The sequence below is a fragment of the Fragaria vesca genome, linkage group LG2, assembly GCF_000184155.1.
Source record: "Fragaria vesca subsp. vesca linkage group LG2, FraVesHawaii_1.0, whole genome shotgun sequence".
NCBI classification, from domain to species: Eukaryota; Viridiplantae; Streptophyta; class Magnoliopsida; order Rosales; family Rosaceae; genus Fragaria; species Fragaria vesca.
Genome location: NC_020492.1, coordinates 29,893,163 through 29,905,895, shown reverse-complemented (window position 1 = coordinate 29,905,895; position 12,733 = coordinate 29,893,163). Strand labels below are relative to the sequence as shown.

Below are 12,733 nucleotides of genomic sequence, written 5' to 3'. Positions count from 1 at the left end.
ATATACAGAGACATGGGGCTATTATTCTTTTCCAAATGACAATTTTTTCTATAAGTACAGTGTTACGTATAGCTGTTATGCGGACGATAGGTTTATGGCAAGTTGTCTTGTTTTATTATGAAGATGTTAAAGGCACATTGCTAAATACACCTCTAGTGTATATAGGGTTTATAATGATTGAGCATAGTCACCCTAATTTTGGCATATGGTTAACGGTTTCTGATGATCGAGTATAAATAACCTCTAATGTATATATACTTTAAGGTTTATGATGATCAAGTAATAGTCACCTCTAGTGTATGCATGGTTCAAGGTTTGTGATGATCGATCAATAGTTGATCACCTCTAGTGTATACTTGATATATGATAATCAAGCACTAGTCACCTTTGATGTATATAAGGTTTATGATGATCAGCCATTAATATCAAGTAATGTCTTAACGTTGGCATGGTTTACGGTTTATGATGATCGAGTACAAATCACCCGTGTTGACTAGGAAAATGTTTTCCTGACTCATGTGATTAAGGTGGCCGGCAGCTAGGAATTCCTGCTTGAGCTAGGAGAAGTACAATCCGAGATATGTATGGAGATGCCGTGAAGATTTCCCAAGTCACCAAGGAGAGAGAAACCGGGCGGCCCAAGAGAGAAGATTTTTCTAAGTTCAAGATGGTTTTGTTATTCCTTAATGCATGAGGATTACTTGAAGAACAAGAGAATAAATTAAATCTAACTTTGACTTCGTTTTGCCGATTCAATAGGATTCCTTGTGCTTGAGGAATTCTTGGAGATCAAGACTTGTTACTCTATAAATAGGGCACGGCATGGCAGCAATTATCATCATCAACCTATGCAAATAACACCAAAGCCTTTGCCGAAACTCCATCAACCTCCAAACACCATAATCCGATTCCACCATCATCCTTGATCCAAAGCACGTAGCCTAGGATTCCGCTCACTCGAAGAATAGAACAAGTAGGGATATTCTGAGAGTGTATTTCATCTTTTACTTTGGGATTAGTATGTGTTTGTTCTTCTTGATGTTTGTTTTAGGTTTTTGCTTAAGTATGTTTCGATTCTCGTCTATCAGATAGAAACACTTTTGAACCATGTTTTGAATTAAAGTTTTCAATTTTTAATCAATGATTTTAGGTTTTATGCCGTGAGTTTTATGTCTATATACTTTAAGATTTTCGGTGCATTCTTCCATTATCATGTGTAGTTGATACAAGTAGTTGATATTGCATGTGTTAATCATCCAAAGTTCGACTTTGATACAAGTAGTTGATAAGTTGCATTGTCTTTGTTATTTCACCGATTTTCTACCTATGTTTGATTTGGACTTGTGCTTAAACACATCGATTCTTTATGTGATACGTTTATGTGATACGTAATTGCATGATTAGTTTATGTGTGTGACCTATAAATAGAGCACGTAGCCGAGCTTGTTTGTGTCATGATGTTGAATGAAACCCGTAGTCTAATTCTAAGTAGGTCTATGTCATAGGAACCACGTAGGAACTTATGTGCATATCAAATTTAGGTTGTATAATTGCTCACGGTGTAGACTTAAATGAGATTAGAGATCGTCTCTTTTGTTCTTACATGGTTGTTTGGTTAAGTTTGCATGATTGTTGGTTGATCACATGTAAATATGTATAGAAGTAATTTAAGATTTATTTTCAATGTTTATTCCAAAATCATCAAAACCTTTAAACCCTATATGATTATTTTGACATTTTTATTAGATTAGATGGATCTACCCTGTAGTTGGATCCCCGGTTTAGAACGATCCCTGCTTGCTTTATACTACGATTGATTTGTTGACAGGGTTAATTGATGCGTGTGCAAATACGTCTTATCAGTTCACAAAATAGGTAAGTTACACTTCGTACACAGGTAGACCATTTTGTCTCACAAGTAAAGTAGACCTTTACTCGTAAATAAGCAGACCAGGCTTCGTAAACAGGTAGACCTCTCAAGAATTCTTCAAGTGTCTGTGAATTCTGCACACTTTAGAGTTGGTCTACTCGTAGTATGAGTCAATGATTCGAAAACCTTGTACACCATGTTCACGAAATAGGTAAGTTAGACTTCGTAAAAAGGTGACCATTTTGTCTCACACAAAAAAGTGACCTTTACTCGTAAATAAGCAGACCAGGCTTCGTAAACAGATAGACCTCTCAAGAATTCTTCCAGTGTCTATGAATTCTGCACACTTTACAGTTGGTCTACTCATAGTGTGAGTCAATGATTCGAAAACCTAGTACACCATGTTCACAAAACAAGTAGGTTATTGTTCGTAAACAGGTAGATCATTTTGTCTCACAAAAAAGGTAGACCCTTGCTCGTAAATAAGCAGACCAGGCTTCGTAAACAGGTAGACCTCTCAAGAATTTTTCAAGTGTCTGTGAATTCTGGACACTTTAGAGTTGGTCTACGCGTAGTACGAGTCAATAATTCGAAAACCTTGTACACCATGTTCACAAAACAGGTAGGTTAGTATTTGTAAACAGGTAGACTATTTTGTCTCATAAAAAAAGTAGACCCTTGCTTCGTAAATAAGCAGACCAGGCTTCGTAAACAAGTAGACATCTCAAGAATTCTTCAACAATCTGTGAATTCTACACTTTAGAGTTGGTCTACTCGTAGTATGAGTCAATGATTCGAAAACCTTGTACACCATGTTCACAAAACAGATGAATTAGTCTTCGTAAACAGGTAGACCAATTTGTCTCACAAAAAAAGTAGACCTTTACTCCTAAATAAGCATACCAGGCTTCGTAAACAGGTAGACCTCTCAAGAATTCTTCAAGTGTATGTGAATTCTGCACACTTTAGAGTTGGTCTACTCGTAGTGTGAGTCAATTATTCGAAAACCTAGTACACCATGTTCACAAAACAGGTAGGTTGGTCTTCGTAAACAGGTAGACCATTTTGACTCACAAAAAAAGTAGAGCCTTACTCATATATAAGCATATCAGACTTCGTAAACAAGTAGACCTCTAAAGAATTATTTAAGTGAGTGAATTCTACAAACTTTAAAGTTGGTCTACACGTAGTGTGAGTCAATAATTTGAAAAACTAGTACAGTATGTTTACAAAACGGGTAGGTTGTTGTTCGTAAACAGGGAGACCATTTTGTCTCATCAAAAAAGTAGACCCTTACTCGTAAATAAGCAGACCATACTTCGTAAACAGGTAGACCTCTCAAGAATTTTTCAAGTATCTGTGAATTCTGCACACTTTACAGTGGGTCTACTCGTAGTGTAAGTCAATGATTCGAAAACCTTGTACACCATGTTCACAAAACAGGTAGGTTAGTCTTCAGAAACAGGTAGATCATTTTGTCTCATAAAAAAAGTAGACCTTTACTCGTAAATAAGCAAACCAGGCTTCGTAAGCAGGTAGACCTCTCAAGAATTCTTCAAGTGTCTGTGAATTCTACACTTTAGAGTTGGTCTACTCGTAGTGTGAGTCAATGATTCGAAAACCTAGTACACCATGTTCACAAAACAGGTGAGTTAGTGTTCGTAAACAGGTAGATCATTTTGTCTCACAAAAAAGGTAGACCCTTGCTCGTAAATAAGTAGACCAGGTTTCGTAAACAGGTAGACCTCTCAAGAATTCTTCACGTGTCTGTGAATTCTGCACACTTTAGAGTTGGTTTACTTGTAGTGTGAGTCAATGATTCGAAAACCTAGTACACCATGTTCACAAAACAGGTAGGTTGTTGTTCGTAAACAGGTAAACCATTTTGTCTCACAAAAAAAGTTGATCCTTACTCCTCTAATTGGGTTTTGGTTAGGGGCATTAAAAATGAATCAATGATCAACGTTCATGTACATCCTCTACACAAAACAAGTACATTGATCTTGATAAACTCGTAGGTCTACTTTTTTACTAAGAATTGTCTGCTCTTGGAACCTAGGTCTACTTTTTTTTTTGGAACCTTGGTCTACTTGTTTACTAAGACCGATTTACCTCGTTTTTGATACTAGCGTACATATCATTGATTCATTTTTCAGAATATCAGTAGACCTCTTCGATAGTAAAAACAGAATGGAAGAGATTTTCACCAACATAGAAGCTCATATCAACAATCTTAACAATCAAAAAGTAACAATGCATAACGAAATCGAGGTAGGAATGCAAGCTCAGTATAAATAAATCATCTCAACAATCATAGTCTTTGCTCATCTCAACAACAATGCTATATTGAATTGAATTGTTCCTGAGTACAATGATAATACAAGTCATTTGCTGCTATGTTACTAGTTACAAGATACAAGCAAACTAACTAGAATAAAGGCAACAAGCTAAGTGAAAAAAAAAAGCAACAAACTAACTAGAAACTAACTGCAAACCAAATAGAATAAGAGACACAAAGGCTAGGTGCTTACAACAATAATACGAAAGGGAAAACAACGCAGAAAACTAGAGAAAAACAAGTCCTAACTAGAGAAACACCAGCTGCAACCAAAGAGAGGTCAACCGCAAGATTACACATTCAATAAACTTCATATGTCACCTTGCAAAATATTCATTTGCAATAATATGCCCTCTGCTCATTGTTCATAACAGAAGTATCCATGCAAATTCTCAGTAACCTGCACTTCATCTTGCAAGGCCAATTTTCAACGGCCTATTGCCTGCAACTCTGCGTAATAAGGAGCTTAAGAGCTAGTTACTAGTATGCATACAAGAGCTATGTCTATTGTCTGCAACTAGCTACTTTTGAATTGTGCAGAAACTTATTGACATACAAAAGGAAAGTTCCATGTTGAGATGACAAACACAACCCCTAGAGGTTCTGACATAATTTCTGTTGATGTTGGAAATGTCGCAATTGAAGTTTTGACTTGAAAATTTTATCAAGAAATGTACTTCAGATTATACCAACTATAGTGAATTTTCAAGCATATCTTGGCCAAACTGAAGGCTTTCTGAAAAGTATTTACAGCAAATTACCTTTTGGGGGATCATGCACTGTTTCAATCCTTCCAATGCCTCCTTACATGAGGATTTTGCTATACAAATCTGTCTAATTGGTTAACTTAAAATTAACTCGGACATCACTGCCTTTGGCTTTGCAGGCTGATTTATCATTGCAAAACAATAAAACCATTAAATTATCATGAACAACTCAATAGCTAAAACTCATAGTAATTTCGTAAAGCTAAGAAACAAATACTTCGACAAAACTACAAGTACTTACACTTGGTATGGTTTTCCAGCTCTTTGAGTAGCACACCTACAAACCATTTTGCATTTGGTGTAATTCTTGCATTACATATATCTAAATGTGAGTGATCATATTCAAATCATCAGTTCATCATAACTTTGTTGTGATTGAAATTTTTGCATTACATTTGCTCATCTCTATGTCCATGTAGATTATGCATAACCAAAATGAGAGCAATCCTAAACTAAACTTCCTTGATTACCCAAAATCCTATCTAATTTCACTGAAGTTGATCACAGAAAACTAGGAGTTCGTTAATAAGAAACGAAATCCAAACCTGTATATAAGAGTTAAGAGCAAAACCTGCAAAGCCCAACCAAACTGAAGGCCGACGGCAACCGTACGGTTGGGAATTATTGTCATCAGCATGTTCTGAGTAGGAACGGGCAGACTCTGCTGCGTCGGAAGGTCACTGCTCCCTTTCGAAACCATAGCAGGCCGCCGACTATGCAGTGGAATCGAGGTCGATCGGATGATGAGCCTTGTCCATCCCCATCTTCCCCGCCATCGCGGCCGTGGAGGGAGAAGTAGACCAAAGTGGCTGTAGAGTTAGGGATTGAGTTCATGTTTGTGATTTTAGGGTTAGAGAGTTTTGAGAGTCGATAGAGTTTAGTCATGGAGAATTAAAATTAACTGAGTTAGATAACGAAGTTACTGTGTTAGCAAGGGGATCCCATAGTCTATTGGGTTGATGAGAATTTTAGAATCTTATTTTGTTAGTGGGAAAATAATGTCTAAATTTAAACAGAAGGGATTCTTTCGAAATAATTACATTAGACAAAGTATTCAAGCGGGTCGCTATTAATAGACCAAACAAAAGATTGGGCAGAAAGCTAGAAAAGATTATATATCAAGCTAACATGCATGTGTGCGGTGGTGTTAGCAGTGTTTGATAAGGCAATCAAGTCGATCTAATGCAAGGCGTGGCATGGCCTCCATTGCTGCTAAAGTGCTTATACATGATAGAAGAATTCACTTAGGCCAGTCGACTGTGAAAGTTTCAGCTTAATGAGCAAAAAAGAGTGTCTGGATCGGTGAGAACGGGAGTACCGTACTCGATCGAGAATATATATACTATACGGAACAGCAGTTTGACATACCAGTAATTCAGCATGTTCATCTGCGAAAGTGCGAATCTGGAAGCATGAACCCTAGCCGCCTTCTATGTAAGACTGTCAAAAGCTTCATCCAAAAATTCATTTCATCCAAAAACATCGAGTCTGATTAATTGAATTCATCAATGCCACGTTACGAGCTTCTGGGATTTAGCTCTCCCAGACCCCGACAGTCTCATTCGTTTAATCTCATTTGATATTAAATTTGAAAATCGGTGACCGGAAAATATTTTTGATCATGGATTCATGGGCGACCATTATAGTAAATGTTTTTGTAGAAGATTATGAAACCTCAATAAGTTGGAACGGGCTACTGAAAAATCGGTTGATAAACTTGGTGAACAAGATACAGTACGTAAATTTCGAAGCATGCAACTCAGCGCTGCAGTCTTTCGGCAGTTCTTATAAAATTAAAGAATTTGAGTAATGTGTTCTGAACATAATACAAATTTATGGTTCAAAACTCCAGGTACATTGAAACCAATTCTTTTCTGACTTCGGAATTAGCAATTACCTTGAAAGAATGAAGCTGGTAAGATAAATTTCTCTGGTACCCTTAGATAAACCGGATGCACAAGGAAGATACTCAAAACATGATCATTGGCGGGTGTAAACTTCTCTTTTCCTATCAAACTACGAATGTGTGGATACATAAATTTGGCTCAGAAAAGTGAAAAGTAATACAGAAGAAATCGGATTCTTCTGACACCCCCTTAATCGTCGATGGAAAACATGTACAGATGATGGAAAAGGGATCGATGGGGATGGGGGTGGTGGATGCTTTTGTTTAAAAGTAATAACTCATACTCTACCCTCTTCCTCTCTGAGCAAGGTATGCCTTGTCTGCATCTAGTAGGCGAGATTGGAACTGAGCCCATTCATTTTTGCACCTTATTCTCACCTGCATGATGACCGTGCAAGAATAGAAATATTAGATCCAACTATGTATGAAAATTTATATCAGATTCAAAGAAAGTGAGGGAGAATGTGTAGTAAGATCTTCATATACCATGTCACGTACCGATTCCCAGGGAGCTTTTCCATCCTCAGCCTGTCCCTGAACATTGATGATGGTATAAAGATCTATTAAGATCAAGGCTTATTATGTGAAGTACCATATTTACCTTATAAATTAGAGAATATGCATTTACATTTCTCAAAGATAAGTACATAGGAGAGTTGCTATAATATGTGGTAATAACTAACTTTCATCACATGATATGTACATCTAGATAGAGGTATCCGTTTTTATGGCCTATAACCAAAATTTGTAGAGGAGATAGCCATCCCAATTTACAACAATATCACATGTATTGAGCTTTTTTTGTTTCTTATGTTGTTGAGTTATTCTAATGAAAACAAGGGAAGACACATAGGCATACTAGCTTTGATCTCTATGTACAATAAGCATATAATGATGATACACACACAAACATACACAGACATACGAGAACACACACACACACGCGAGAGAAACCAATACATTTTTCAGCTACAAAGGAAGAGATCTAAACCTGGACCTTTCCTAATGTAACTTACTATCCACCCTCATACGTTAAACCCAACGGGAGATTAAATCTGGGAAACAATGTAAAACTAGAGAACACATGAGTAATGACTCACCTGGCCCCCAAGGGAAGGAATGACTTGATGAACAATCCACTGAGAATCAACTACGCCAATCTTTTCATGCGCAGGCTAGTGAGACAGTAAGAATAGAAAACATAAGTGTTACGGTTTTCTCAGAGGCCTACTTCATTTAATAGTTGCATTGCAACAAATGAACAGTACATGGCAACACAGACAAATTAATACAGATAGCAAGATCGTTATGATTCTGGTGAAATGATAAGATTTCTGTGCTCTTACGCTATATATACATGGTAACATGGAATATCTCTTTCAACTCAAGTATGGAAAACTAATCAAAAATTGCATAAAAATGAATTCAAATATATTTAGTATTTATTTTTTAAAATAGAACAAGGTTGAACTTGTTCCAAAGTTCCTTGTTGCACTTGTTTTCGAGTTCTTTGGTATTGACATGCACAGTTCGGTAATAGCTATTGCTGCCTTACTGCCAACACATTATTTCCTGGGTTTTAGGAAGCTCGATTGCAAATATTAAATAAAGTAAAGCTGCAAAATTTCATGCAAGAGTATCTCTTGAAAGTATTAAACCTTCACATTGTTTTTGGTTTTAAATATTTTATTTTTATTTTTATAAAATAAATTTACAACAACTAGATAGGCCAATAGCAGGAGGGAAGTAATCGATAATGGGACAATTGAATTAATCGATGCATTTTCCCAAGCCTATACTACTAATCTTCCAATCGAGGCTAGAAAGTAAGAATTTCATAGATAACCAACAATAGAAGGCATAACAGAAAAAAAAACATGACGAAGACAGAGAAGAATATGAACTGCTAACCTCTACACATCTTCGGAGAGCAAAATCCAATCCCCATCCGTGCACCAAATCATTCTACAAGTATCATAGTAGTAGCATGTCAATACCAATTGGGAAAGATATTATGAAATAAATAGCACAAATCATTCAAAAGTTGAAGTTCTCAAGTGTAAATAAACTGTCCAGAAAATCCAAACAACATAGTATACCTGAATCATATGCCAGACACAACGCCAAGCTTCCCGAGAAAATACAGGAGCCATTATTTCCACGAATCTGAAAGATGCTCACACAAAAGTGTTATTTGTTAGACGCGTTCCAACCATAGCTTGATCTCAGAAATTCAGAATTAAGCAGAAGAACAAAATTTCTAGCTGTACGTGACATTTAACGAATCTTCCTTCAAGATATTTTAAATTACTCTTGCAATATTGTAAGTAGACATTGGTAATGAAATGACCCTAGAATTCAAAAACTGCAAAGAGAAACTAAAAATGGACACATTGTATCAAGTGAGATATATCCACTTACTTAAAGAAGGAAACATTGATCAACATTGTGCATACATAATGAGAGAGAGAGAGAGAGAGAGAGAGAGAGAGAGAGAGAGCATACGCTGCACAAGGGGGTAAATGCGGGTCACTACACCAGCCCGGTTTTTCTTCTGTATCCCTGTTTATTAATCCAGGCATAACAAATGGTGAAATTTATTTCCACAACAACACACATCTCTAGCCATATAATGAGACAAGAGTTTGAGTATTAGATGAACAATATGAGTATGAAAGTAGAAAGAGTACTTGTGGGCTTCTCTGTCGCCTCTCCTCTTTGTCATCTCCCATGTCAGCCCATTATTGGGCTCAAGACCAGGTTGAGAGATTTCCAAACCGTATTTCTTAACCAGCTCGATATACCTGAGGAATGACATGGATCATTGGGAGAATAAGGTACAAGAGATATGATTATTAAGACTAGAATGATAAAAAACCAATGAAAAGGCTAGAAAATATGATCAATGAAAGAGAGACTTACTTATCGGCGTTGAAGTTTTCTACTCCTAAATCTTCATCCCAAATGAATATATACTCATAAGCTGACACAACATCAGGATGCAGAAATCTTTTTGCATACCACCTGCAATTCATTGAAAAATATCTAATGAAACAGGCTACGTTAAGTGGACTCTACATATGAATGCAAGCCAAGAATGAAGACTTTAACTATGTCTACAAAGCTTGCTCATCAGTGAAAGCTACTGATATGATAGCTTTACACTATGAAAGGCACCAATACTTACCACTTTGCTTGTCTCTTCGCACTAACATGAATTGCTTTCTTCGACCACTCAAATTCGTCCCATTCACTAGTCCGGCCATCATAGTGAAAAAGCAAGATTGTGAAATCCTCAGAGAACTACCAAAATGCAAGAATTAATCTCAGGATTGCAGAGTAACAATTAATCATATAAATGAAGTGAAATACAAAGATGACACATTTGTAAACCTTTTTAACTGCTGCATCAATATTTTTCTTCTGATTAATACCAACGGTAAATGTTACCAAGTACTTTGGCTTCATTTTTAGATCCTGCATATTCAAAAATTATTGTGGTAAAATATTTTCAGAACCGTAAATAATAAAGAAGCATGGACAATTAAATTAAAGCCTCAAAGGTAGAGATATCAAACTAGGGTTTCCTTCTAATGATCCCTATCCACTTCAAAAGTATAAAACTAATGAAACCTATTTTATTCTGACATTTCAGACGCTACTTTTTTAAAATACAACGTAAGCTGCTACTTTCATTATAACAATCAAACATCATACCTCACTTGGTTCACCCCATAATCTGCGCATATACAAATCTGTTTGTGGAACAACAATTCCTGGAGGTAGTGTTTCAGCACCAGCAGGATTTGTTGGAACATATATCTGTACTCAAATGAAAAAACAACATTAATTAGACAATGAACATAAATTATGGTTGACACTGAGACTAGGAAAAAGTTTTAGGACCTCTATAATTCAGTGTCACCACTCATGTCAATGTAAGATCTAACAAGAAAATGAGAAGGAAACATATTTGATCAGATGCAATGACAAACATAAGGATACATTTTAGATAGAGAAAGATTACATAAACTCCTAAACGCGAGTTATAAACTGGCCGCAATATATAAAGGGCATATCAGCTCATACCACCTAATAAAGACCGACAACTTTTTACCGGAAATTTAAACATCTCCCATCTAATCACATCATATATTTTTCAACACTGTCTAAGTTTCAAGTTGAATCATTATAATTAAATTCCTTTATGACTATATAATAAGCCACTACTGTTGAAAGTTAAGCAAAATAAAAAATAAACAATAACCATAATATTCAGACAGTAGCAAGGATCAGTACCTTAGGAACACCCTCTGATCCTTCATCCTCAAGACTTTTGTTTGTGTTAGTTGTTCTACGCATGGCAAAGTGTACATCAAAAGATGGAAGTGAAAACCTAATCTGCGAAAAATTCCAAACACATTATATAAAGGCATCATCCCAATCCAACAAAAAAGAAAAACCCATTTTGGTGGGGAACCATAGTAAAAATACCTTTCCTAGAAAAGCATTCTGCAAAGATACACCAATAGCAAATCCAAATAGAACTCCCACAGTTGTATAGAAAATAGCCCTGGCACTGTCATTTGATTTTTTAACTCCACTGTAAAAACCAAAATTAACAATCAAACAAAAAACACCAGAGGAACAGAAGAGAGAGAGAGAGAGTAACATATGAATCGTTTTGTCACCTGCGGTTTACAGTGCCCATTATTTATGTTGTTGTCCCTCAGACACTCAACTCAAAAGCTCATTCAACAACTTATTATGTTGCATTTTTCAATCTCCTCCCAGTCTTTTCTATCAAAAGCCGTCACCTTTCACTCCTAATTCAACACGAAAATAACAACCCACAATCAATACCATGATTTCATCCCAATCCTCACATCCTTTATCAGCATGAACGAAAACTGCTGATAAAAATCAAATGAAACTGAAGAAGAACGTATGAATGAACGTAGTATAACGAATGGAAATCAAAATTTAAAGACCAAATTGATTGACATTGCGGGGAGATTTCTAGGCTTTGAAACTTACGCACGTTGACGATCGTATCCGGGGAGGGAGAGAATATCACGGCTATAAAGAAATTTAGAGAGTTTAGTTTCTTCCCAGAAAAAAAAAAATCGAATACAGTTTAGTTTGGAATAGAATTCTAAATAACATCATTAACCCGGTATGTTTCTTCTGGGCTTTTGGCCCCAATTGTTCTGTATGACGAAATTGCCCCGCGCTCCGCCCCTTGAAACGTATTAGGTCTACTTTTGTCTTTCTTCTATATGGAGGATATTTATGGAAATAGAAGAGATATTCTAAATTAAAATAATCAAATATTAATTGCAGTTTATATATGTTATTATTTATGCGTTAGGTATGAGCATAATGCTATTTATTGATTAGTTTGTTAAGAGTAATGTTCTATAATTACTAGAATTTGTGGTTTCTCACCATTGAATCTGAATCAAACTGATGAAGAATGAGGAGAAGGTTTTAAACACGAAGAAGTCTTGTGTAGTTCACATATCAGAAATTCGATGATAATAAATTACCGATATGATTAAGAAACAAATTTTCTTGCAAAAGAAAGAAGATAGTACATTAAAAGTTCAAAATTATGTATCTTTTTCCTTTCCAGAAGAAAATTCTCTATCCTTATTGAGATTCATTCCCCGTTTAAATTTTTGAGCAATTATTATATTGTTTTGTGACCATTTGTTTCTTTAGTAAAATGTAATATATATTTCTTTACAAAGCGTAATGTACATAAAATTAGGGTTGTCAATTCCGACGCAACCCAATAATACGATTCGCAGTAGGTCAACCCACCAACATGAAATAAGCTCGCACAATAC

General features: G+C 35.9%; 1 protein-coding gene across 1 annotated transcript; it reads right to left on the bottom strand.

The window, feature by feature from the left end:
* Positions 1-7,100: 7,100 nt before the first annotated feature.
* LOC101295012 lies at positions 7,101-11,968 on the bottom strand. The gene is made up of 15 exons (XM_004291658.1): positions 11,919-11,968; positions 11,573-11,707; positions 11,376-11,484; positions 11,181-11,282; positions 10,599-10,703; positions 10,275-10,358; positions 10,069-10,184; positions 9,804-9,905; positions 9,572-9,685; positions 9,387-9,443; positions 8,981-9,047; positions 8,793-8,846; positions 7,982-8,056; positions 7,368-7,415; positions 7,101-7,259 (listed from the first exon to the last, which is right to left on the bottom strand). The coding sequence occupies exons 2-15, from the start codon at positions 11,590-11,592 to the stop codon at positions 7,167-7,169; spliced, it is 1,146 nt and encodes a 381-aa protein (XP_004291706.1). The 5' UTR covers positions 11,593-11,707; positions 11,919-11,968; the 3' UTR covers positions 7,101-7,166.
* Positions 11,969-12,733: the final 765 nt, after the last annotated feature.